The following is a 27,280-nucleotide window of genomic DNA, read 5'->3' as shown; positions in this document are numbered from 1 at the left end:
GTTTACAATAAGGTATCAGATGAATTGTGAATATTTTTGGCATGTGGAGTCGCATGGAGGAACGGGGATTCAGCTGCACTTATACTGCTCTGAAATTTATTATGATAATACTTACAGTACCTACAAAAGATTTTTACGTCAGCTGATAAGACAAGACACTGAATAAAAATTAATCTTTTTATCAACCAATATCGATAGATTCAAATTCAGATCAACGTTAAATCTGTTTTCATGGTTTATTTTTATATCATTTTGTTGCATCAAATCTAGTTTTAAACTGAACTGGATGAATATTAAATCTTTTTCATTTCATTTCGTCAGTAATGTACTGCATTGGTTTAAATTTCCAAATTATTGTATTTTTTCTTTGCAGTAGCTGAAGCAGTATGAGTGATGCTCCAAGAGACAAGCAATTAAAGAAAGTCTAATTCAATTTTATGATTCAGAGCTTTAAACGTCAGAATAAATGTAAACTGATGAATGAAAGATCATTTAAACCTCCTAAAACTTATTAAAATCAAATTCAATTCAATTCCAATTTAACTGAGCTATGATTTTAAATTAAACCTCCATAAACTGATTTTTCCCAGCACTTTGGAGCCACACATAAAAGCTATGAACACAACAGTGACATAATATCACCATATAAAGTTATGCTGCACTTGATAGTAATCAGTTTTTAATTAAAGGATAATTACCGTTTTTTACAACCTGGACCTTATTTCTAGCATAAAATACGATCATTTACTCACCCAGACAACTTAGGTGTCATTTGGAGTCGTTCGGATGAAATTAGCTCCAGTGTTGCGCCGCGTATATCCGTATAATGAGAGTACACGGGGCACCGAAGCGGAGCCTCTATATAACACATTATCTGCCGCGAAACTAGTTAATTTCACCAATATTTAGTTATGATACGTTAGTGCTATTCCCCTCCGAGCCCGTGGTGGCATGTTATCAACATCCGGGGTCTGTAGGTTGACCTACTAACCTCTGATCTGGATGATGTCATTGAAGGTCTTAGCCATGGTGAACTATAATAAGAAGGTTACTCGCATTATACGGATATACGCGGCACTCAACAGGAGCTAATTTCGTCCGAACGACTCCAAATGACACCAAAGTTGTCTGGGTGAGTAAATGATCGTATTTTATGCTAGAAATAAGGTCCAGGTTGTAAAAAACGGTCAACACATTCAGCAGATGTGAAGTAATGTTAGAATATATTGGCGGTCGTGACACTGAGCACTAGCTGTAGTGAAGCTAATAGCTGTAAAACCAAAACAATGAGCTGACATACACACACATGCTCGGTAGAAGAGTCACACACATGGTTATTTTTCAATTATTAATATACAAAATGTTGATTATAGCAGCTTTAAGTCTGTATTGATGGAGCACATTATAAATATCTGTTGTATCTATTATATCTAATCCAATTGCCCTTATGAAACTCTGTAGACTTCCCCAACAACAGCAAGTAACAAACTCAGCTTGACAGACGCCCAGATTTACTTCCTTGCTTTTGTAATGAACTGATAAGCCCAACAAACTCCAGATCAGATGAACAACGACGTTACATCTGCAGCCAAGTCATGCAGCACACTGATCCTGCTCGGCCTGCTATTAATGATAAATATGCATACATGCACAATATAGTTGGAAGCCCATGAGTCGAGGGGGAACTGGGAGGAAGTGTACGCTAACTTAGAACATATGTAGACCAAAAGTAGTAAAGACCAATGACTGCACACTTAAATGAAGTGAAGAGCGCTTCATGCCAAAGAGGAATCTTCTGTTTGGAAAATGTAATGCCGACTTTGAAGTTTGGAAGATTTCAGGTTCGAGTCCCCAGTTCGCTGGCTAACTAACTCAGGGCTGGAGTTAATAAGAAATACCTCCCTTACCTTGACAATCAGCAGTGAGTCGCTTTTATACAGTGCATTCAATTCTATGTTCTCATTTTTTTGTTTTTTGTTTTTTTTTAGTATCTCGTCATTTTGAATCATCCTCAAATGAGTCATAGGACACAATAAGTTCACAGAGCATGGAAACTTTTGAATTCCCGACGTGAATCATATACTTGTTTGCTTTAAGAAAATTTAAGGGATTTTCCATTGTTGTTTTTTCCATTATTCATCTCCAAAAACACATTTTGTTTTTGCCAAATGTTGCCACGGTATTCTGTGGCATTGCTAGTCAGTCCACCAATCCAGACGGAAATATCTCAACAGCTATTGGTGCTGTTGAGACTTAGAGTAGATGTTCCTGTTGAATCCTAACGACTTTGGTGGTCTTCTTGCTTTTCCTGTAGGGCCACAAATAGGTTTACATTTTTGTTTTTTACTGGGAAGTTTCAACACATGGATTGGTAAGATTTGGTACAGGTATCTATGGCGCTCAGAAGATCCTAACACATTTGGTGATCCTCCAACTTTTCCGCTTGTGCCACCAGCTGGTCAACATCTATCTCAACATCTGGATGAATCAGCTCAAAGTTTTGTACAGTTATACTGACTTTATGAGCCCCTGACTTCTTCCTTAGTGCCTCTACAAGGTTCACATTTGTGGTTTAGAGTGAAATGCCTCTACAACGTAGACGTGACGTAGAAGTCAGTAACATTTTATCTAATACTATCATCAGGTCAAATTTGTATTTTGTCCAGTACTTTGGTTTATGACCAGACCATCAATGTGAACCGCACTTCACTTTCTATTTAGTGCTATTTAGCCAATGTTAGCATGCAAACACTGTAATATGGAGTGCTAAGACATCTGCTAAAAGTCAATACGTTAACATTACCATAGTGAACATGTTAGCTTTCAGTTCAAAGCATCGCTGTGACTAAACACAGCCTTACAGAGCCGCTAGCATTGCTGGACTGTTGTTCTGCATAACACATAACACATTTTGTTTATAGTTTATTCCTCATAAACAATATATCAGAGTTTCCTCTTTTGCTCCATTAATAACTGAAAATGAAAATTCTTTGCAATGTTAGTCTAATATATCCGTTTAGGATGCTATAAACCTGGCTCTTTACGTCATTCTGCAACACCTGGAATCACTCAACACCAACGCACACATCCTGTTCATGACACCATTAATCCTCTCACGCTCCTCACCAGGCTTCAAGACGTAGACGGCGACTCATCTCTGTGTTACTGGATACTGGACTTTCAGAATTGAATCTGTCAAGGTTAACAACGCTACATGACACTCTCTGATCCTCACTACTGGTGCACCACAGGGCTGTGTGTTATCGCCTCTGCTTTTCTCCATCTACACTATCAAGCTCACGCTGACGACACCACTAACACCAACCAGAGGTGAACGACAACCTCTTACACAACACCTCAAACATGATTTAAACAGCTGTAGACTTCAGCAGCAAGACTAACATGAAAGCCTTGCATGGTTCATATCACTGACCAACCTATAACTGTAAGAGACTCCTTCAAATTCCTTGGCACATATATCAGTAACATCAACACCAACCACATCAAAAAATACTTTTTGGCCCACTTCTATATAGCCATTATCATCTCACTGTCTGGTACGGGAGCTCAGACAGACACACCGAGAGGAAACTGTCACTAAAGCCTCCAACATAATTGGTTGTGACATTCCTTCAGTCAGCTCACTGTACAGTACATAAAGCACACTTTCCACCAGCTAAAATAACCACCTCTTCCAGCTTCTCCCCTCTGGAAGGTACAACAGGAGGGATATATGATATGTAGAGTTCAGTTCTCCAGCATATTGAGCAGCCTAACACATTAAAAGTACAATGATTGATGAACCAGTGCACCAAGTTTAGTCTGCATCAAGTACATTCAAGTCACCATAAGGGGGGCTAGTAAGAGGTGTTCTGACCACTGTAGGGAAGACGTTGTTCTTGAATCAAATAGTATTGGTTAATATGGACCCTCCTGTTGTCCTAAGGTCAATTTTGATACAGGAGGACTACAAGCATTAACTCACAGATGAGGTATACCGTAAATTCCAGACTATAAGCTGCTACTTTTTTCGCATGCTTTGAACCCTGCAGCCTAAACAATGATGCGGCTAATCTATACGGGCTAATGGCCTCCAGGGGGTGCTCTAGCAGGAAGCGCAAGAGCGAGACAGACAGGTGGAAGAGATAATGTGCCGAGGAAGATGCTAGTTTGATTGTGTTTTGAACAGTCATTTTGAGCATCATGCACACACCCTCATCATGGAAAACACATGAAGAAATGCATATGATGCAGCTTTTAAGTTAAAGGCAATTGATCCGGCTGTCGAAGAAGGAAATAGAGCTGCTTGGCGTCAATGAATCGATGGTGAGACGTTGGAGACGGCAGCGTGAAGAACTGACTCAATGCAAAAAGACGACAAAAGCTTTCAGAGGTAAGGTTCACCTGCAGTTTATAGACAAGTGCGGCCTATTTATTTACAAAACTTTTTTTCTTTTTAAATTTAGTTGGTGCGGCTTATATTCAGGTGCGCTCAATAGTCTGGAATTTACGGTAATTTCATTTAAATAAGGCCAATTGACCAAAAATATGAGTAAAAACGGTGGTAAGAAGCTGGAATGAAGTTGGCTTAAAAGGTCTAACACAGAATTGGGTGATGATTTATATCTTATGTTTTATAAGCAGTCAAACCAGATCCGGGAAGACAGCAGGATGAGTATATTTACAATAAATACTCTCACATTGATGTGTTTCCTTTTTGTGTGTGTGTGCTGTTTTAATGGTTTATGTTCCCTGTTTGCTTGTTTTCTTCTTTCTTTTACGCTGGAGCTGAGCTATCATGCTGTACCAAACAATTACCACCAACACTGTTGCCTGGCAATAATAAAGTACCCGACTACGCTCAAAATATCAATCCTCTGTTTGCCTGTTGGGTTTATGATCACCCGGAGCACTAACTGATACTCTCTGTCACTAGATGGTCCACTGTAATGAATGTCTCTCCCTGTCAAATGCTGATGCTGTGAATGCTGCTGAACCAGAAGTCCAACAGTGCAGCTGTTCAGAGCACCAGCTGCGGACTGTGGCTGTAAAGTGTGAATGTTGGTAACTATGAAGATGAATCAGCCCTAATAAAAAGAGTGTTTGTATGCAAAGAAGCAATGCCAGAGCCCAGATTGTCTAGCTGTTCACCTCTTGTGGGGAAAACCTGAGTCACTCCCTTCACATCACAGGTTTGGCGGCTACAAGCTAAAACAAATAGTGCAAAAACTCTCGTGAGAATAAATTGGACAGAAAGACTCTCCAGGTCATGCTCTGCTGTTTTTGAATGCTTTCTGCACTTCACATTCCTCATTTGATGTATCTAAATGCATTTATTCGTTGTGATTGATTTTAAGATTTCTTATGTTTGGGTGAGTATGTTTTAGGTTTCATGCCTTTCTGCACCCAAGTTTCCAGTCTGGCACAAACAAGAATTTAAACTCTTGAACTTGCGTGTTCAGCAATACTGGCGTAATAAAGATGTCTAAACAAAGATGAATACTTTTCCAGTGAGATTTAACTGACTTTGCAACAACTGCTTTGCACGCAGTCACTGGTTGTTTGAAAGTTTGCCAATTAATCACTTTAATAATTATATTCTAATTTATTTTTAAGAAAATATATTAGTTAGGGGCCCCATGGGAGGTGATGAAATCTAATTACTTTGGTGATCCCATTACTTTATAGCGCCAACGGCACTTACTAAATAATTTGACATGTACTTGGCGGATTAGCGAAGAAATTCATGGTACCTTAATGATGAATCATTCATGATGATCAGGTCAAAATTTGAAAGACATGCCAACTGAAAAGAAAAAAAAAACATAATTAGCCAATTTCTTAGATAAGCTAACCTGAACACACACACACTCAAAAAAAACCTGCCAAATATGATTAATAAATCAAAAGCACTCCAATTAAAGCTCCACAGTCTCAAGGGAAATAGGAGCCAGAACAAAAAGTCATCTCATCAGATCAAATTGTGTCGTGTGGGCAAAGGATCCATGCAGCTCCTCCCTGCACCAGTATATTTGGCACGTACTATAATAATACATATCGCTCAAAACTCCAATTATACAGTGTCACTTTAAACAGGGTGCATAAATATAGGCCCTTAAATCTAAAAGGTTGGTAATAGGATTGTTAATATATGGGCTTATATCATAGTTTATTTGATTATACTATATTAATGTACAGAGATTGTAAATAAGTGCAGCTTTTCCTGCTCCAATACTTTAAAAAGGAGTGAGGAGCAGTAAGATAAATGTCTCTTTGAAGTTTTTCCTCATCTTTCAAGCTCTGTTAAGACATTTTTCTCTTCACTAGGATTGAAATACATTCAGCTCCAACACCACAGATAGAGATTTCTTTCCTCTTCTTCATGTGCTTGCTCTACTTTGTCTTTTCACCCCTGTGGCATCTGGTTGACTGAGTGCTCTCCAAGCTGAGCGGGCCAACAGGAAACAGAACAAGCAGAACACAGCCAGGGCCCTGAGTGAAAGAAGGAAAGTCTGGGTGATGGATAACAGGCACAGGAGAGAGAGGGGAGAGGAGGGGGGGGGGGGGGCTGTGAGAGTAGGGTAAAGATAGATCATGAGAAATTTTCAGAGACAAAATGTGAATAGAGACACACTGAAACAAGATTAACCAAAAATATACTGGTATGACAAAAATAATATAGTTTTCTTCCTGTCATTTATAGAGTAGACTAAAATAGAAATCTCAGCAGTGCCAATGTTCAGCACAGTCCCTCCTTGTGTTGGGTGGATGGAGTTGGTGCTTCCAGGTTGGCGAACCTGCACTCAAAGCACGCTGCAGAAATGTACTGAGACAGCGAGTTAGGAAAGTGCAGCTATACCAAACGATGGTTAAAAGGCACCACGGGGTGTGCTCGCTGTATAATTAGCTGTTATTACGATCACAGACGTCCTTGCATGTGGGCTTCAACCAATGAGAGCTCTAAGTGCAAGTGGGCTCCGGGCCAAAGCCACTAAAAAAGGAGCAAGTGACTTTGTTCCAGTTTGGCTTAGATCACAGCAGTCTGCTATATTTCCCCTCTGAGTTGATTTGACTGTACACAGTGATATATCATCGGGAGATATTTATGATGGCTGTTGTGGTGATGGGGTTTTGTATGTCTTTATGCTGATGATGACTCCCTCAACCCAAATCTCAACTGTAGTTCTTACTGCATTTCCCAGATTGCCTTTCAACAACCCTCAGAGATTGCCAGAGGACGCTGTTTGCTTCATCTAAAAAAAAATGTGTATATGCCAGGTTCACATTACATGGGACTGATGGGAAAGAACACTGTTATGTTATGGTCGTGTGATTACAGAGTTAGTTGTGTGAGAACAGAAATGCTGGCCATCGACATTAAGTCTAATTTTACTGAATAATGATGTTAAGATTAAGTGAGGCACTCATGTTTGTTTGGTTTTCAGGATAATATTTAGCGTAAAGTCAGATATACAAGAGCTTTCGGATACAAGTTTCCAAATCATAATTGTAACTTGGACGGTTGCATGAACCATTTGGAAACCTGTAATTACAATAACGGTGATATAACAAAGAATGTTGCATTAAGCCATGGAGGTAAATAAGAAAACTGGATACCATGTTCCAAGTTGATGCACCATTAAGTGTAATGAAAGTTTCTCAGAAGGTGCATAAATGGTTTTCAGGCTTTTGTTGACCAATTGAGCATGCAGGCTACTCCTTCTAGCACCACCAGTTCACTGCACACTTCACCCCCCCCCCCCCCCCCCCCCCCCCCCACACCCACACACACATGACTAATGTAAAATTGCTTAATTCTACAGCTTTGTGGGACTTTTCCAACACTAATGGAGTCTGATAATACAAACAGTCATTTCAAGATATTTGTGATTTTTAGGCAGAAAAAGAAATGGCAAAAGGGAGGGAAAGATAATTATTTTCTTGCTGGTATACAATGGATTGGGTAATGGTGAGGCTATAATGCTAGTACAGAAATGCCCAATATCTCTCTCTCTCTCTCTCTCTCTCTCTCTCTCTCTCTCTCTCTCTCTTTAAAGACTTCTATACGCCACTGTGTTCAATCCCACAGGGCCACAAACATGCAATTTGTTACAGGAAATGCATGCTTCATGACCCTCCCACTTTATATAGACGAGCCTGTTATTGAATTCACAATCACAGCTGTCATTTTATCTATTACACTTTACCCAATAATGATTCCCCCCCCCCCCTGGACTCATGCAGGGTACATATCTGTTGGATACAATGCAAGTGTTTCAGAATTTCGGTGTGAGAGAAACCAAAGAGAGTTTTGTGATCTGCATTTGATCACTTGTATCTTTATTACTCTACAAGGACATTATTTTTGTGCTTTAGTAAATAATCATGACACAACAATGCAGGCTTTTATACAGAGATAACCAATCAGCTGAGAGCGGAGAAAAGATGACAGGCTTAATAGAAAAGAATTTCCTACAGTGTGATTTAAGAACAACAGTGGGAGTTTATGAGAGGTGATATAATGAAGTTATTTTTGGCATGCACAATAGGAAAGCATGGTACAAATGAAAGGAAAAGGAGTTGCTGCTGTCCAGGACCTGAGTCATGGACACTGTAAAGTAAAATGCAGGCGGAGGAGAGACAAAAGGAGAGTCGACCTACATTTTCTGTTTAGGTCCCTTCATGCCACACTTTCTGGCTCTCTGTTTTCTAACTGCTGGATAGAGAGAGAGAGAGAGAGAGAGAGAGAGAGAGAGAGAGAGAGAGAGAGAGAGAGAGAGAGAGAGAGCAGTCAAGACTCCCTAAAGTAAGAGTGATGGATGTGGAGTTTTTGGTGAGGGGGAACACAGGAGATGATCACAGGAGATGAGGGGACATAATTGGGGTATGAGAGAGAAAGATTTACTTTTGATGTTCTTTGATGAGGGAAGGAGGGAGCAAAGGTGTGTGTGTGTGTGTGTGTGTGTGTGTCCCAATGCATGTATGTGTAGAGAGAGAGAGAGGGGGGGAGGGAGAGAGAGAGGGACAGAGAGGGAGGGGGGAAAGAGAGTGTGTGTGTGTGTGTCTATATGGGAGAGAGAAAGAGTGAGAGAGCTTGCTCCTCAGTAGTTCCTCCTCTCAGTCTTGACACCAGCACTCCGTTTTTCCTCCTCTGCTGTAGTGAAACTCCACCAGGTAAGAAAAAGCGACCAGACACACAGACATGATGTGACAATGACTTTATGGCAATTTGTTTCATGGCCGACACGACTCTGCAAAAAATAATCCTCCTGAGTTTAAAAAAGAAGAAGAAGAAGTTGAAGAAGAAGGCGAAGAAATACCCGGCGGCGCGTTTGCGTGCGTGCAGAGACGTGCAGGATTTAAAAAAGTTACTCAAAAGTAGCCAACTCAGCAGTAGTTTAAAAAAAAAAAAAAAAAAAAAGTTACCATTAACATCCCCGTGCACGTTCTCGCGCCCGAGTTTGCATGCATGTGTGCGTGCATGTACGCGTGCATGTGTGTATGTGTGTGTGTGTGTGTGTGTGTGATTTATCCGGAGTGCAGCTGCATGCCAAACTGATGCTCTGGCGTTGTAGACGTGGCTTCCCAAATGAATTCATTATGGCTGTTGGATGTGTGTTGTGGTTGGCCTAGTGTCAGTCAGTGTGTGTTCAATTCATTAGCTGTGTGTAGTCATCATAATTGTGCACACAGCTCTGAGGGGGTCCCAGTGGTCTCTGGGGGGAGGAGAGGAGGAGGTAAAAACTCAGGTTATGATGTAATGGATTCAAATAGTTTCTGTCAGACAGAATGTGTGGTGAGGAGATTTGAAACTGAAAGTTAGTCAGCTGCACATTATGCATTGTGCAAAGTATGTTTGAAGCTTTCTGTTTGTGTGCTTGCAGTTTGTTTGATTGGCAGATCAGTAGCTTTCTTTTCCTTTTTTGTGTCTTTTGCACAATCAGCCACATTCAACAAATGCATTCAGTCAAAGAGCATGTGCATGGACAGTGATGGTTTGTGAAGTACAGTATCAGTACTATACTGACCAGTAGGTTAATGGATTATGTCATTGCACTTCAGAGCACAGCAAACCGGCCCAGTTGAATTAACAGATGTCAATAAATCATGTTGTGTCAGCACTTTGAATTATACACTGATATAAAAAATAAACTTTGGGTCAAATATGTCATAAGGATCATCGTTTCAAGGCTCTTTTTGCAGGTTTTATAAATATCCTCTGCACTCCTAAGCTATATTTTTGACAATAACCACCTGCTGCTAACACTAACACTGTTGTATGTTATATATTTTGTATGTTTTTAATGGTGTGTTGCACTATGCGTAGTGTATGTATATTCCTATAGCTGGGGAAGGCTGTGACTCAGGAGGTAGAGAGGTCATCCACAAATCGGAAGATCAGCGGTTTGATACCTGGTTCCTCCGGTCTGCATGTAGACGTGTCCTTGAGCAAGATACTTAACCCCAACTTGCTCCCAATGCCCAATGGCCAATGATGCCAATGATGTATGAATGTATGAGTGAATGTGACTTTTAGTGTAAGAGAGCTTTGAGTGGTCAACAGACTAGTAAACTGCTCTATAAGTGCAGTCAGTCCATTTACCATTTACTTTGGGAGAAGTCAAAGACAAATTTCCACTAAAGTGAACAATAAAGTCAGTCAATCAAAACAAGCCAAGATCTACTGTAGGACCTTCATGCTTGATTATACCGCAGTCCTGCATGATTATACTGCTCTACCGCCCCCCCCCACCCCACCCCGCCCCCCTGATGATTTCCTGTGTGTCTACTGCTAATAAAGGTGTATGTGCCAGAAAAAAAAAAAGTAGGTGTGGCAGTTCAGGAGATTTCATACTTACTGTATATGAGTGTGACCTATATATAAGTTTAATCAATTTCCTTCCATTTTAACCCATTGGTGGCCAGAAATACAGTAGCAGTCTTTATTCCTACATCAATATTTTTGCAGTATAGCTTGGATGGGTGATGCTGATTGGTTTATGATTTTAGCTGACAGCTGTTTTTACTTTTTCCACCTTACAGTGTCTTCACCTTTTTTCCAGTAACAAGGGTGTAGTGTAGTGTAGTGTTAGGGATTCAGATTTGTAAATTCAGCAATTTCATCACAAGTCAGTAATCCCAGTAACGATCTGTTACTTAAACATCTCGTGGGTCGACCCGTTTACAGTCTTACAGTTAGAGTTTGACGGAGGGTTAATAACAGTACCCACTTTTACTGTTGAGCAATGAATAAAGTCATGCAATTAAATTTCAATTAGTATAATAAGTAATAGCTTCTCTGCACTGTTTAGTTGTATCGCTGGCTGCATCCTCTCACCTCAGTACACCCATCAAGACTCATATGCTGCATTCAAGTGATATAGGATCTACTGTAAAAATGAACTTCCACTGGGGAAATCAGAGGCTGCTAGAAGTGGCAGGTTTTGTTTCGATGGTTTAAGGCTTCCAGCGTCTCAGCTCCGTAGTGTCAAATACTGCAGTAAATCTACCGTCGACAGCTTTCCAAAATAATAAAATACGTTATAGTTATTCACACCAGTGCAATAAACTCTCCTTGTTTTATTGTGAACACTTCCAAACTGTAGATGCCATATTTGCCTTCTTCCTAAATTACATAAACGTTCCATTAGCTCTCATTATTTTGATGGTTTGTAAAGTTGATGCCAAAGGAATTTGAGCAATTTTGTTGATACAGTCATTGCAAACCTGAAAAAAAAAAGAAAAAAGAGTTGTACACATTCGGAAATGAGTGCAAATGTACCCTCTGACATCTGACTGGCTGAGATACTGAAGCATATTCAGATAATGGCTGTTCTGATCATATTTTATTATCAGACACATAAAAATATTGAGGCAGAGCTCCAGTCATTTCATTTTCTCACAGTCATGCCCCATCCATCATCTCAAATCCTGTTAAAATTCATCCATCGCTATAAAAAAAAAAACCCTCTGGGAATCTTTCTGTTATCTCTCTCATGTGTCTCTCCCCTGTTTTACTTATTCACTCTCATCTTTCTCACATTTTTTGTTTTTCTCCTCTCCATCTTTTCCGAGGATTACTGCTACAATTGTTGAATTTCAGAGGATTATAATGAAGATGGATGACAAAATAAAGAGGAGTGGGACATAAAGAAAGCAGGAATAGATAGAAAGAATGAAACTGAGATGTACTGCAAGAGGAAAAAAGACAGTAGAAGGATGCCATGCTCATTTATCTGCTGACTTTTAGTTCGTTGTTTTGGTTATCCTCAAATTCTACTTTCATCAGACTTGTTTCCCACAGCAACCCTGCAGCTGTTTTCAGAAAATAAGCTCTCATAAAGCAACTAGTATGCTACCTGCCCGGCTCCAAACTGCAGACAGACAAAGCAATAAAATAGCTGGTGAACACAGTGACGTACCTAGAAGCTTGAAGATCTCACTATAAGTCAATGTGATGCCGATGTTCCTCTTTATTAGATCATTAAATAGGAAACTGTTTCCTCAAATGTTATATATAAAAAAACTTTATGATACAGTAATATGTGAAAATCTGTCATCTTCTTGGAGTTCATCTGCCCCCATGTGGACAAAAATATGCATATATTAATATAATGCAGCTTGAATAATGAGATTTGGTTGTTGTCTTTGTTCATGATTGTATTAAAATAACTGTCTAATATAACTACAGAGATTTTTTTAATAATGTGTTTTTAAGTTGTGTGCTGGAAGTTTTGGTTTGCATTTGGTTCTGTCTCAAACGATACAGTTATTAACCCTCCTGTTGTCCTCAGGTCAAGGAAGGACAGGAGGAAGGAAGGAAGAAAGCAAGGAAGAAAGGAAGGAAGGAAGGAAGGGAGGAAGGAGGGAGGGAGGAAAGGAGGATGGAAAGAAGGGAGGAACGAAGGAAGGAAAGAAGGAAGGAAGGAAGGGAGTAAGGAGGAAGGATGGAAGGAAAGGAGGAAAAGAGGAAGGAAGGAAGGTAAGAAGAAGGAAGTAAGGAGAGAAGGAAAGGAAGGAAAGAAGGAAGGAAGGAGAGAAGGAAGGGAGGAAGGAAAGGAGTAAGGAGGGAGGGAGGAAGGAAAAGAGGAGGGAAAGGAAGGAAGCAAGGAAGGATGGATGGATGGAAGGAAGCGAGGAAAGAAATATGGAAGGAGGAGGGAGCAAAGAAAGAGGGAAGGAAGGGAAGAACGAAGGAAAAATTCAAGAAACAGGGAAGAAGGAAGGAAAGAAGGAACAGTCAAAAGAGAGATGGGGTCAATTTGACCCGGGAGGACGACAGGAGGGTTAAATACATCAGAATTGTACATGCAACATTTTATATTGCAAATTTACTTACATTTACTTTTGAAATGATGCTTGAACAAGTACTAAGACATATTAAATTATTTTTGAACCTGTTGGTTTTAAAGCCACATCATGTTCTTATAAGATTCAGTCATTTCCAGAGTTGGGAGAGTTTCATCCCCCCTTCTCAGATTCTACATACTAGAAACATGTGCGCTCAGTTTACCATAACGCTCTCTGGATCAGAGAATCAACTGAGCACCATATGTTTTGTGTTATGAAATGTTATGTCATGTGACACACAATGATGGACTAAAAAGCATCGTCTGTAGCCAAACTTTCATTCAACCAAGTTTCATTGTTGCTAAATACAATTAAAAGCTTTCAGGGTTGTTAAAAAAAGAAATCATGAACTCATATAATTATATTCAGAAGGAACAAGAAGACACAATAGGTGTGTGCGTGTGTATGTGTGTGTGTGTGTGTGTGTGTGTGTGTGTGTGTGTGTGTGTGTGTGTGTGTGTGTGTGTGTGTGTGTGCCATGGGTAACAGGTTAAGCAGCACATGTTGGCCTTGGAAATGTGTGAAAGCAGGTCTCGCTCCAAACTCATGCAGAGAATATCAAATCCCTGCTGATGTTTTCACATCCAATCAAGTCTGTGTGTGTGTGTGTGTGTGTGTGTGTGTGTGTGTCTGTCTGTCTGTCTGTCTGTGTATGTCTATGTGTGTGTGAGTGTGTGTTTGTGTGTGTGTCTGTCTATATGCCTATGTGTGTGTGTGTGTGTGTGTGTGTGTGTGTGTGTGTCTGTCTGTCTGTCTATATGCCTACGTGTGTGTGTGTGTGTGTGTGTGTGTGTGTCTGTCTGTCTATATGCCTACGTGTGTGTGTGTGTGTGTCTGTCTGTCTGTCTGTCTGTATGTCTATGTGTGTTTGTCTGTGTATGTCTATGTGTGTGTGAGTGTGTGTGTGTGTGTGTGTCTGTCCGTCTGCCTGTCTGTCTGTCTGTCTGTGCCTACGTGTGTGTGCATTAGAGGTCACATACCTTCAAATCTGTACTTTTTCTCCGGAGCTTATCTTCCTTCATCCCAAACCTCTGGATCCCATATGAGAACTCAAGTTGACGTCAATCCTGCATTTTCAAAGAGTTCCTTGACATTGAAGTGTTGTAATGTCTTCCCCTTTTTCCCCTTTTGTGAGTTGGCGTATCCCACTTTTGATTTATATTGTAGAAATATTTCAAAAGACATCCCATAATTGGTTGAAGATGGGCACATTGATCACTAGCTAATCACTTTAGAGACATTTCCATGACCTCCACTGCACCTGTTATTCAAAACCACAACATATCCTGCCTGCGTTGGTTTCTATTCTGTTTAGAAAAGCTGTCATTAGAGAAACTGGTACCTTCAATATGTTTTATAGTGAATTCCTGCCATGTTTTTCCTGTTGCACAAAAAAATGAGGAATCTAAAATTAGTTTTTTTTTTCAATTCTGAGTTGCAACCAGCAAAAAAGATGATTATTATGAATGTTAAACTATGAAATTACCATGGAAACATTTTGATTTGCTGTGATATCATCGGTGCTTGAACTGAAAATACAACACCAAATAGTTTTTTCTTGAGAAACTTGTTCTGGGAATATTTATTATCAAGAAGCACAAAGTCGTTCGTTGTCTTTCTCTAGTTTATTCAGTCGTCTGCAGACGGACTCCTTGCTGTCTCAAGTGTGAGATGGCATGAGCGAGCCAAGAGCAGAGGAAATAGTCAGATTACATACAATACATTATCACAGAAAGGATGACGTTGTTCTACCATCAGAACAATGTAAGCACAATAGTCATAATGTGTGTACAATCAGGACAATGGTTAGTCAGTAGATTATAACATACATGATGTTCACTCAATCAGCATTTCATGTAACATAAGTGGTGTCATGGTCAGCAGATTATGACACACATATAAACCTAATCATATGACATAGTTGCTCATTTGTGTCAGAGAAGATGAATAATAAGAAGAGTAAGGAGGGAGGGACTAAAAGAGGAAGGAAGTAAGGAGAGACGGAAGGGAGGAAGGAAGGAAGGAAGGAAGGAAAGAAAGAAAGGAGTAAGGAGGGAGGGAGGAAGGAAAAGTGGAGGGAAAAGAAGGAAGCAAGGAAGGATGGATGGATGGAAGGAAGTGAGGAAAGAAATATGGAAGGAGGAGGGAGCAAAGAAAGAGGGAAGGAAGGGAAGAACGAAGGAAAAATTCAAGAAACAGGGAGGAAGGAAGGAAAGAATGAAGGAAAGAAGGAACAGTCAAAAGAGAAATGGGGTCATGGTCAGCAGATTAAGACACACACATACACCTAATCATATGACATAGTTACTCATTTGTATCAGAGAAGATGAATAATAAGAATTCCCATACAAACTTTAAAACTCTTAAACTTTTTAACTTCTCTTTTTCTTCTATCCGTAGGTTGTGACAGCCATGTTGGCGGTGTGCTTGAGGCTGCTTTTACTCCTCCCCCTGATTTGCTGCGTCCCCTCCCCCTCCAGACCTCCTTCCAGAATATGCAGACGGTGCTGCGATCACTCTGAGCCTCCTGCAGCCTCGGCCCAATACCAGATGCCAGAAGTCCGTACTGTTATCAACATGACCATCCTCAAAGGTACCAGAGCCGTTGATTAGCTTCTGTCAGATACTGAGTGTTACTGACTGCAACCTTAAGGAGAACCACTTAAGTTAAGATGTACATCCTGTCTGTTTGGAAAGTGGTCAGTTTTTTTTTGGTTTTTCTACTTTTATCCTCTGATTCTGGCAGAATACAGAAGAAAATGGAAAGCCAACCTTTATCAATGGTTTGTATGTCTGAAAAGGTTACATGTTCATTCACTGAAAACAATACCTCTTTGAATATTCGTGTCACTATCTCTCTTATTCAAGCTATTTTCTCTTAATCATATCACCAAATTCTGCTTTCCCCAGATGGTTTGTGTGTCTGGCAAGGTTACTATTTAATCAGTGGAAGAGTGCTGCTCAAGTGCAACCATGCGTTCACGGTTAAGTAGGAATGAGACAAAGTCAAAAGCGCATCTGTCTTTGAAAAGGAAATAAGCCACTACACCGATAGAAACAACCTGCAACCACTTTAAAAAAATCAACCTCTATTCATCAGACAGAACCCGACTGCCAAGTATGAGCAACTTTTATAGATTTTGACAGTGTCTGTCATGGAAATGTGTATCAACTGAATATCTGATTTTTTGTAAGCCATGAAGTGAATAAATTGAAGCAGTCATGGGGAATAGCTTTTATTTTTAGTTGGCGAATTCTAATTTAAATTCATTCAATAGAAAAATTGACTTAAAAAACAACAAACATCACCTTCACCTTCAATTTGTTTGTAGTTTGTGAAACAATATGAATTTCATATCACCTCATCTGTGTCAACTCAACATAGATGAAGGGAAGTAGTAAAAAAAAATGGGTAGTAGAGGTGGATGTAGAGGTCTTCAAGGGTTCATATATTTGGATCTGACCTGAAACTGTTTCCTGAAGTAGACATGGATGAATTTCAACAGAGCGAATGACAGGCAGGTTCAGTGTATGAAAGAAGATAATATGAAGAGAAAAGGTGCCAAACTGCAGTTTACACAAACAGACCCAAATAGAGAAAGAATACCAATACTGACAGGAACATGATGTACGAGGACCATGGCTGGGTTACTAATCTAGTCCTGGGGTCCCATAGATTGTGTGTGTGGTGTCAATGACTCAGCAGTAGTATGATCAATATAGATTTGCTTTAGAATAACATTTAAAGTATGATATAAACTGGGATTTAAAGGGTTGTCAGGTGGCCTCTACGTAATATCGAGGCTCTATGTTAAAGATTACTTATTTTTTGTATTGTTATGGTGGCAGATGTCAGATACTGCTATATATACGTAATCACGAGCAAGGAACACATCACCAACGAGATACGTTTTAACAGATTTATTGACGGAATTTGAATGAATTGTGTATTCTTGGTACGGTGATTCTTGATGCGGTGTGGGGAGGCCGGATAAAGGATCCGCCGCAGCGCCCGGGCAGTGACGAACCCCCAGGAACCTGTGAGAGAGGAGAAAAGAACAGAAGAGAGGGCGGGGGGGGGACTCGAATGCTAGAGTGAACGAGGGGGAAGATGTTTGGTCTGTTTATATAGGAGCCGGAAGGGGTGTAATTGGTGTGTGTTCCCGCTCCTGAAACTGTGCTTATCAAGCTTCGAGTAAAAGTTCCACAATGTGAGGTGAACATATGTAAAAATGCTCTCTCCCAGGGCTTCAGCCTGCCCTGAACGCCTCATTTGAAATCTCACCTCTACTTCCTCCTCGTGATAACATCAGATAGTTCATAGATGCCCACAAACAGCTGTCTGTTGGTAGATGTTGTTGCTAAGGTTGTTCCCTGGCAACAAGCCAACTATTAGTGTTTCTTTGGACGAGGTGCAGCTTCTGAAAGCTAATTAAAAGAGAGTGGGCTCATTAGGAGGGGAGACTTTCTTTCTTAAGAGACAGGAGATTAAACAGCCTATTTTAGACAGAGGCTGCACTGAGGGGCTTCATAAAGAGCCAGTATACGATAATTAGTAGGTTTTTAAAACTGGAAATCATGTAAAGATATTCTCAGCAGAGTCCCAGATCTAAATAAAGACCTGGAAATGTGCATAATATGTCTTCTTTAAGAGCTAGTTTTACTATCTTAAATATTTGATTTGATGTTCTGCTCATTTGATGTGGATTTCTAAATAAATTTGTGTTAAATCAAGGAATCGCAAACTAATAACAGCAAACCTGAAGCTGGTTGTTCAAGCGTATGAATACTGATTGGTTTGGTTTATAGCAATAGATGGGATTTATTTTTCATACTTTTGGTTTTGCCTCAAATAACACATTTCTTTCCTGTGATTATTATTATTACTCATTGCATGATTACAGTCCATAGCCACTTTCCATCTGGTATTAGACCTATTAGCGCACTCTGAGCCAAGACCAACTGTTTGTGACAGCTTATATCAGTTACTGCTCGGTCCATCAGTGAGGAGAAGGAGAGAGTGTGTGTGTGTGTGTGTGTGTGTGACTTTATTTGTATGCAAGTGTGTGTTGAAGCTCCGGTGAAATAGAGATAGCATTAGAAAAAAAAGTGATGAGAGAAAGAGATTAAGATTACAAGGATTTTATATCCAAGAACCAAACAATCACAGCTGGAGGAGGTTTTCTGAGAACATACAGTATGTATTTGATCTTCTAGTCTCGGTGGCCAACTTGAGGCGAGCGGTCCAAACAGTGTGTCATCACTCAGCTGTTTTATCTTCTGGCTCTTTGATAGCTGGATTTTCCAAGTCTGTTCTGACCTGCAATCAACCCCTAAACCATTCCAACTGCTGAACCGAGAAATGGAAAAAATTTCTTCTTTTCTCTCTCTCTCTCTCTCTCTCTCTCTCTCTCTCTCTCTCTCTTGGACACACACACACATATCCAAACACAATGCATGCACATACTTTTAGGTAATTCATGCCCTTTTTTTTTTTTTTTTTTTTACCACAGAGGAATTTAGGAACTTTTCCATCAGAGGGACTGAAGCCCAATTTTGAGTTCTTGGACTCAATTCATAACCTAAAAACTCTCCGTGACTGAAGCAGATCTTTCCACTTGGCCACAAACTAACTAACTGGACTCTGCGGTATCATAGAAAATGATACTTGATGATGGTGATTGACACAATGTAGAGACACATATGGACCGAGATGTTTGCAGCCAGCACAACAAAACTCAGTTCAAAATTATATTATTTTATTCACAGTTTGTCAAAATCATCATTGTTTGACTTTCAGGTTGGATTTTCATTGGTGGGAAGCCAGTGAGGGATCAAGCAAATGTAAAATATGCCCTAGGAACTCTTGCAGTTATATTTTTGAAGGTCCTTTAGTATTTTAACCCTCCTGTTGTCCTCAGGTCAAGGGACAGAAGGAAGGAAGGGAGGAAGGAAGAAAAGGATTAATGAGGAAAAGAGGAAGGAAGGAAGGAAAGGAGGAAGGAGGACAGAAGGAAGGAAGGAAGGAAGGAAGGAAGGAAAGGGTAAGGATGAAAAGAGGAAGGAATTTAGGAGAGAAGGAAGGGAGGAAGGAAAGGAGGATGGAAGGAAGGAAGGAAAGAAAGGAGTATGGATGGAGGAAAGGAGGAAGGAAGGGAGGAAGGAAGGAAGGAAGAAAAAAGGGGTCTTTGTTTCAGACCAAAATAGGATAAAACAGATACATTTCTGAGAGTTTTCAACCCTTGAAGCTGCATTTTATCCTAAATTGTTGAGTCAAACGAAGCAATGGAACAGATCGCTCAACTGCAGCTGTGCAACGAGGGAGGTCTCGAAGCATTGATATAAGATGTCAGTGTGTATTCAAAGTTTTTTATGTTGTGTTAACTCTACCTCCTGGTCTCTCATAACAAATGAAACTGGCTCAGGCATCATCCCAAGACTTGAGTCAAATGGTCATGTACTGTATAGCAGGGAGATGGTTATTATCACTGTCTATGTCAGTGGTGTGCACAGACTTTTTGAAGGGCAGGGGCAAAAAGAAAAAAAGGGCACATACTGCACGTTTTCGCCACTGAAGAGGGCACCTTAGCACGCGTTCTGGCTCCCAAAAGGGCACCTTAGCACGTGTTTTGGCTCCCAAGAGGGCACCTTAGCACACGTTTTGGCGCCCAAGAGGGCACTTTAGCGCCCATTTTTCAACAATTGGGCCATGAGGATGGTCTTAATCTCACTCCAGCCCTTCTTTCACTTTGGATTAATGACTCTTACTATTTGAGGTCTGTGTCTGTTTTTGGTCTTTTGTTCACAAACGGCTCTTGTTATTTGTTTCCGATGCTCATTAGTCTCTGGTCCAGAATCCTTGCTGTTTCACAGATGTAGTTTCATGTCTTAAGGGTATACCAGTCCAGTTTGTAAGTTTGTGTTCATTTGTTTTATAGAATCAGAGGAGACAGATATATTTTCAGAAGCTTTTGGCAAAAGAATATTTTGTTTGTTGTATTACTGCAACACAAATTGCTTCAGTCATTATGATGATGTTTTGTCATTTTTAAAAAGAGAGATCCAAGATAGTGATTTAAACTTGGCAGATGTTTCTCATCTTCCTGCTTTCCCCTTTTGTTCTGTTTGTACACAAATATGAACTTCGAATGTCATGTTTTAGTCCAAAAACCTTTAGCACTTTAACATATTTACAACTATTATTAATGTAGCTTGTATATGTGAAACCATTTTGTTGTTTGCCAGCATATTTGTCTTTTTCTTGTCAATGCAGATAACAGATCCAATAAAGACAAGGTGATGCCACATGGTAGATGATCAGTTTTTAATCCAGAGTAGAATCAATGATGGATGAAATAGATTTACCAGTTTCACTGTCTCAATATGCAAATGTGCAGGTGCAGCCATGGAGCATATTTGGGTATTTTGAATAATATAATGAATAATCAGCCCCTTTAGAGGAAGTTAGGCATGTATGATAAACGGTTGAACCTGAAAATATGTTTTATTTATTTCAAATGTACACTGCATGAAGGTGGTTGTTGTTCTCGTGCAGTTTCTCATACTGAGAAATACTAAACACAGTGCTGGATCTAAAGTTGGCATTTCAGTCCCATATATGGGCATCAAAGAGGCGCTGCTAAGCTGCTGCTTGTGGAAACTGCTGTAACAGTCCTTAAGGCTCTTTGTATGGACACTGGTCACAGCTGGACAGATCATTGTGGATCTGAAGAGAGGATCACTGATGTTTACCTCAGGTCTGCAGGAAGTGGTCACGCTGTGGGCAGACAGCGAGGCCAGAGCTGTGGCTTCCTCCTCTGTGGCTTTACCAGCCCAGAGGTGTTTATTTCATGACCACATTAGGACCTGCCTGAGGAGATGTAGTCAAAACAACATCCTGGAGACAACATGGCTAGAGTTTTACAGAAGTCAAGTCTGTCGGCTGCATAGCTTCTGTTTTAATTGACCCAGATGTGGGTTAAAGATGTTATGTAATGACTCAACTGAAAGTCACTAAATCTGTCACTAACTTTGAATGCATCACTTTCAAAAGGCTGGTTTACTTCTCAGTTTATTTGCCTCTATTTGTTGTTAAAGGGCTGTTTGCTTGCTTAGCTCTCAGGTCTTCTTTTTTTTTTTCTACAGCTGCTTCGTAGTGATATGGATGATGAAGTTTATAAAGGCCTATAAGCGTTGTCACTGCATTTCATAGCAAAGCACTGGCAACAACAGCGACACTGAAAATGTTCACTCAACCAGAGACATTTCGGTCAGGAGTGGTGACAGAAGCTCATTAATCATTTTCACAGATTGCCGTCAGGTCGCATATGATTTTAAAATCCAGAGACGTCGAGCTGTTTTGGCTGCAAACTGCCACACACCGCAGGAGCAGCATATAAACTGTAAATGGGGGCTAAAAAAAAGAGAAATACTTTTGAGCATTTTGAGATATACACTTATTCACTTTTTGGCAAGTGTTAGATGAGAGACACCATACCACTTTTTATTTCTGGAGCTGGAGCTGGGAGTTGATCATTTCTGCTTTGCGTGAAGACTAAAAGCCTGAAAGCGGAGAGAAACCGCTAGCTTGGCTCTGTCCAAAGTTCAAAAATATGCCTCAATCAATAGCACATGTGGAGAAGAATGCAGAAAGAAAATGTACAGTATGGAAACACCTGAAAAAATGAGCGGAGAGACAATATGAATGCAGATAATACAGCACGGGGCACAAGAGGTCACCGAGTGGTTAGATGAGTTAAATAATGTGTTTTTATCTTAATTACATGTCTTATAGCGTTCCAGTTGGTTGAACTCAGCTTATTATCTTTATGAAATTGTTGTTTTGACACCTAAAGTGTATAATTTTAAACCAGACTATAATTCTCCCGTATAAAGTTTGTTGCCCTTTTTTCAGTCAGGGAGATATCTAACTTTCAAAACTAACCTTTTATCTCTTTTTAAAATGTTTTTTTTCTCTCTCTCTCTCCACATCTTGGTATTACATAATCTTCCCTGAAGGCTTTAGAAGAAATAAAGTACATCATTATTATTACAGCAGTTGAGGTCAATAAAGGTAATAGATTATTTAAATGACTCCGATTTTAAAACTCCTAGCACTTGAACATAGCTCACATTTTTCAGCAGACCCTCCTTACACACTTCTTTTACAACATCTTGTGTTATTGTCCAAGAGGAGCTCAAAATTACGTTAAGTACGAGTCTGGATTTATAAGCAGGATTTGGAGTGTCGGTTGTTGCTGCCAATTCTTGATTTGTAACCATCATAAAAGACAAAAAAACTTAATGTTATTCTGTCAATGAAAAAAACGATTTGTTCTACGCTAAAAATCTGGATAAAGGCTTTCATTGGTTTTCTATGCGAGAGCTTCACTTGACTAAATGACAAGATCGCCTCTGTAAATCTGTGATGTTCTTCATGATGTCAAATATTTGAGAGTTGCAGCCATTTTGGCCAGTCACGTAGTCTGGACCTTGAAAAAAAAAACACAGTGCGAAACTATTTAAATCTCCTTTTATACGCCCAAGTTAAATAAAACATGAACTTCAGATCAAGCCAATGTTTCTGTCTGCGCCGCTAACCTGGCTTCACTTTCATCCCTGCAGGTGATAAAGGAGACAGAGGGGATAAAGGTACACCTGGCAAACAAGGTCTGGAGGGATCCCAGGGGCATCGGGGACCCATGGGCCCTAAAGGCAGCAAAGGTCAGGCGGGAGCTCCTGGAGACGCCTGCAAGATCCCTCACTCTTCCTTCTCAGTGGGGCGCCGCAAGGCCCTGCACAGCGTGGACTACTACCAGGCGCTGGTGTTCGACACAGTGTTCGTCAACATCCACGAGCACTTCAATATGTTCAAGGGAAAGTTCTACTGCTACGTGCCGGGGATCTACTTCTTCAACGTCAACATCCACACCTGGAACTTTAAGGAGACCTACCTCCACCTGATGCACAACGACAAGGAGCAGGTGATCCTGTACGCGCAGCCAAGCGAGAGGTCCATAATGCAGAGTCAGAGCGTCATGATGGATCTGGCTCTCAATGACGAGGTCTGGGTCCGACTCTACAAGAGGGAGAGGGAGAACGCCATTTACAGCGACGACGTGGATGTTTACATCACCTTCAACGGATACCTGGTGGCACCCAGCGTCCAGTGAGAACAGGCAGAAGGAGGATTGAGAAGAGTGGCAGAATCTCTGAGTTGGATTATTTGCTCTTTTTTTTTGTTGCCGTGGATACTGCTTTATGCCAAGAGAGGAGGAACTAATACATGACATTACAAGTTTTGGTGCTTATTAATTATTCATTTAATCCAAGAGAGGAACATACTGTGCTTTCTTAAATGAGGACTTCCCTAAAAATATAAATCTTAAAAACCAAAAGCAACAGTAATATAGTGAAAGGTAGCACAGCACATAATTAGGAAAGAATGTCAAATTACTTCCTTTGCACTAAAAAAAAAAAAACTTTTGTACAAAGTTAAATCATCTGTCCTACTTCTGTGCTGTGCTAGTTTTCCCTCTTGGATTACTCCTTTCAGGGACTTTGTGTAAAGACACAAGTTAAATCACTTATCAGGAATCGTAAATCTGTGCAATCACTTTATATGTCTGTGCTGTGACAGTTCGTATCATGCATAGAGTTTCTGTCAGATTAAAATGTGTTCAGACAGACTGCTATCTTTAACAAATGTTTCCATTGTGCCTTTCAGAAGAACACTTGGCTTTAAAGGGTTAGTTCCCATAAATTGCAAAAACACATTCTTCCACTGACTCCTGAGCCATGCAGATAGTTTCAGTTTTATTTGCTGAAGCTTTGAGTCGCCCCATTGTTCAAACGTCTTCCACCACCTTTATATAATAGTGCCACACAGCGATACATTCAAATACTGCAGGAAATTTGAAACCATGCCCACACCCCTTACAGCGTAGCCCTGCGTGTTACAAGTTTGATGTGAGGCTGTTCTTATTGGTCCCACATGAATGTAGAAGTGAGAATGATGTCCTTTCCTGTTTTACTGACCTGGGGGAAGTGGTTTTATTCACCGGTCAAACATCCGGTGATAGTGACGGTTTTAGCTGGAAGGCGTCTTCTGGCATTGGGCCTGCTTTCCTCTGAACCTTTTCATTTCAGTTCAGGTTTTGTCTCATGGTTCAAAGCATAGATGGAAAAACATTAAACTGCTACATGGTCTAAAGCATTTAATCAAACAATTCACTTCCTCCATATTATCTTGACATTGCAGACCTCAACATCCCTGCCAATGCAGATGTCTTCAAGGTGTGTGGTGGCTAATTACAAGTCAGACTTTTCTTTCCATGTGCAATGTCATTTCTGAGTTTTGAATCACTTCCTACATACACCCTCATCTACCAAAGTAAAGGACTCAATTACAGAGATGAGCAAATTTTCTTTGGCGCACTGAAAGCATAAAAAAAAGAAGCTTATCTCTTTCCAGAAACAGTGATGTGGTTTCTCTGGAAAATCTACAAACATCGCCGTCAACAGCTTTTATTAGAGCCATTTTCCACTGAAGAAATAGTCCCAATGAAAACTGTGTGGAATCTCTGAGCACCGAAAGTATCTGCATAGGTATGTTTAGGTGGAAAACATAATATTGTTTTGTGATTTGGGTAAACTGACTCTTTAAAGATGAACATTTTCCCACATATCAAAATGAAATTTTAAGGTGCTTTGTGACAAAATGCAGGAATGCATTAAGATTTTAATGATTTCATGCAATCTTACAGAGACTTCAAACTGCAGAGCAGTTTATGTAAATAGCTGTATAATAGCTGTCTTTATAGTCTAAATCTGTGCTACCGCTGTTAGGGCTGGACTGTACTGTATATGTGTGTGTGTATTTTTTAACAATATCCCTTCTTTTAAAGCATTGCTAACCAAATCTGTCTTTGTTCTGTTTGTTTTGTAATTTCACATAAAATCAAGAGATTGTGGGAAAAGGTAATTGCAGTTTGCCATGAAGCACATTGAAGCCCATTGTCATTCCTGTGAGAACATTTTCTCCACCCTTCTAATTCTTTATAAATGACACCACGCAGCATAGGACTTGGCTCGAAAATAAGCCATTCAGTCCTATGAGGACATGGTATTTGAGATTTAACCCCCCCCCCCCCAAAATTGGCTAAATAAACAAACAAACTAGCAACCAAAAAAAAACAAGCTCAAACTCTCAGAGACAGTGGATGGGTCTGCAGCATGCCAGCTCCATCTGTTTGGCCATATCTCTCCCATTAGCTGTAATACCGTCCCCAGGGAGGTTTTGCTAGAGGAAAAGCAGACTGCAGCGTTGTAAATACTTTAAGCCATGAGTGGAGATCTGAAAAGCTCTATTGGGAAACAAAGCAGGACATCTGAACAGTTTCCTGAATTGTCAGCTCGGTCTAGTGTCGGCTGTTCCAACACGGACAGTAGACAAGCTGTTTAAATGAGCATTGGTTGAACTAGTTCACTTTGGCAATTGGTTTGTCCTAGTTTAGGTTTGTCAATAGTTTTGTTGTTAAAAACGTGACAAGTGAAATGAAGTGAGGGAAACATAAATCAATACATTAAAAGTAATTAAAAACCAAATATATGACAAAACAGTAACAGTAAAATAGATTAATAATAAAAATCTCACCATGTCCAAATCATTTAAACATATTTGCGCTCACTTCGCCGCCCATTGAAAATAACAAGTGCACTTTCACAGTCAGTTACAACGATCGGCCCTATTAACTCAACTTTTACAAGACTGCTAAAAAAAACCAACAAGCAGCCAGTTGAGGCCGTTTCACTTAATCCTATTAAACAATAAACAAGTGACAAGTGGTAAATTCACTTTCAATTATCCCTGCTGTGTGTAAAACACCAGCTAATAAAGAGAATAGTAGGATTATTAGGACAGTCTTTGTTTCCCGTTGTACAGTGATGGGGATGCACAGATATTAAAGGATAGTTTCACATTTTTCCAAGTCTGTCCTGATGCACATAGGAACATTAATACAGATTTTAATTGCTGTCATAATTCCTCCATTGAAAGATTCATTCAATGCATGTGATAGGGGACACAATTATTAGTTTTTATGCAAAAAAGTACAAAGCAAATATGAAGCTTCGGCTTTCAGGATCAGTAAAATGAAGGGGATATCTTCCAAAGTTAGTCTGTTAAATACCAATTTTTCTGTTTTTACTACCTTTGCTCTGGCTCTCACCAGGAAACACTGTCCAAAGAAACTCAGATGGGGAACTCTGTACTTACTTTGGAAGATCTGCATTTGATTTGACTTTTTTGGGATAATGAAGCAGATCTGTAAAATCTGTAAAAAAGATTTTGGCAGATGCTATGACCGCAACACAACAGTAAGAACATTCAAACTTAACAGGAACAAGAGTCAGATGTTATCAAAAAATGGAAAAGCAACTCTCCCAAACATTACTCTACTGCACAAGTTGTTGAGAAGTACTTGACCTTTAATGACAGTATTTATCCTATTTTAACTGAGTTGCTTGGAAACGGCCTGCCCTAAGGGGAACATACCAGAAACCAGGGCCAGTGTAGTCTGTATACTCTTCTATCTTTTGGCACCTTTGAACAAAGCAATCTCTGTTCATGACTTTTTGTTAAATTGTTAAATGATATTCTCTTTTTAGGTCACACTGAATGAATTATCCTGTTAGACTGAAATTCAATTTTCAGCACTATGAGTTATATTGCAGTATTTATGCTTATCTTCCTGACAGGTTGATCATTTTCTCAGGTGCCCAAAATGTCATTATATCAATATGAAGATTAAAGGAATAGTCAGTCATTTTGTAAAATATGCTTATTCACTTTCTTGCCTATATAGTTAGTGAAGAAGAATATTAGTTCAGACTATTTTTACTATAATAGTGACATATAAGCCTCTTCATC

The 27,280-nt window shown here is 39.9% G+C and overlaps 1 protein-coding gene across 1 annotated transcript; it reads left to right on the top strand.

Annotated features, from left to right (window-relative positions):
• Positions 1-9,136: 9,136 nt before the first annotated feature.
• c1qtnf6b (C1q and TNF related 6b) lies at positions 9,137-23,523 on the top strand. Its single transcript, XM_053331916.1, has 3 exons — positions 9,137-9,174; positions 15,751-15,943; positions 22,975-23,523. Exons 2-3 carry the CDS (start codon positions 15,763-15,765, stop codon positions 23,520-23,522), a joined length of 729 nt encoding a protein of 242 aa, XP_053187891.1. The 5' UTR covers positions 9,137-9,174; positions 15,751-15,762; the 3' UTR covers position 23,523.
• The last annotated feature ends 3,757 nt before the right edge of the window (positions 23,524-27,280 follow it).

This window comes from Scomber japonicus, chromosome 2 (genome assembly GCF_027409825.1).
Source record: "Scomber japonicus isolate fScoJap1 chromosome 2, fScoJap1.pri, whole genome shotgun sequence".
NCBI lineage: Eukaryota > Metazoa > Chordata > Actinopteri > Scombriformes > Scombridae > Scomber > Scomber japonicus.
The sequence above is the reverse complement of the archived record's forward strand: the minus strand, read 5'-3'. Positions and strand labels throughout refer to the sequence as shown.

Coding starts and splice junctions, on each gene's coding strand:
- c1qtnf6b (XM_053331916.1), top strand. CDS start 15,763: ATGTTGGCGGTGTGCTTGAGGCTGCTTTTACTCCTCCCCCTGATTTGC. Junction 15,944..22,974: donor CAACATGACCATCCTCAAAG/GTACCAGAGCCG, acceptor TCATCCCTGCAG/GTGATAAAGGAGACAGAGGG.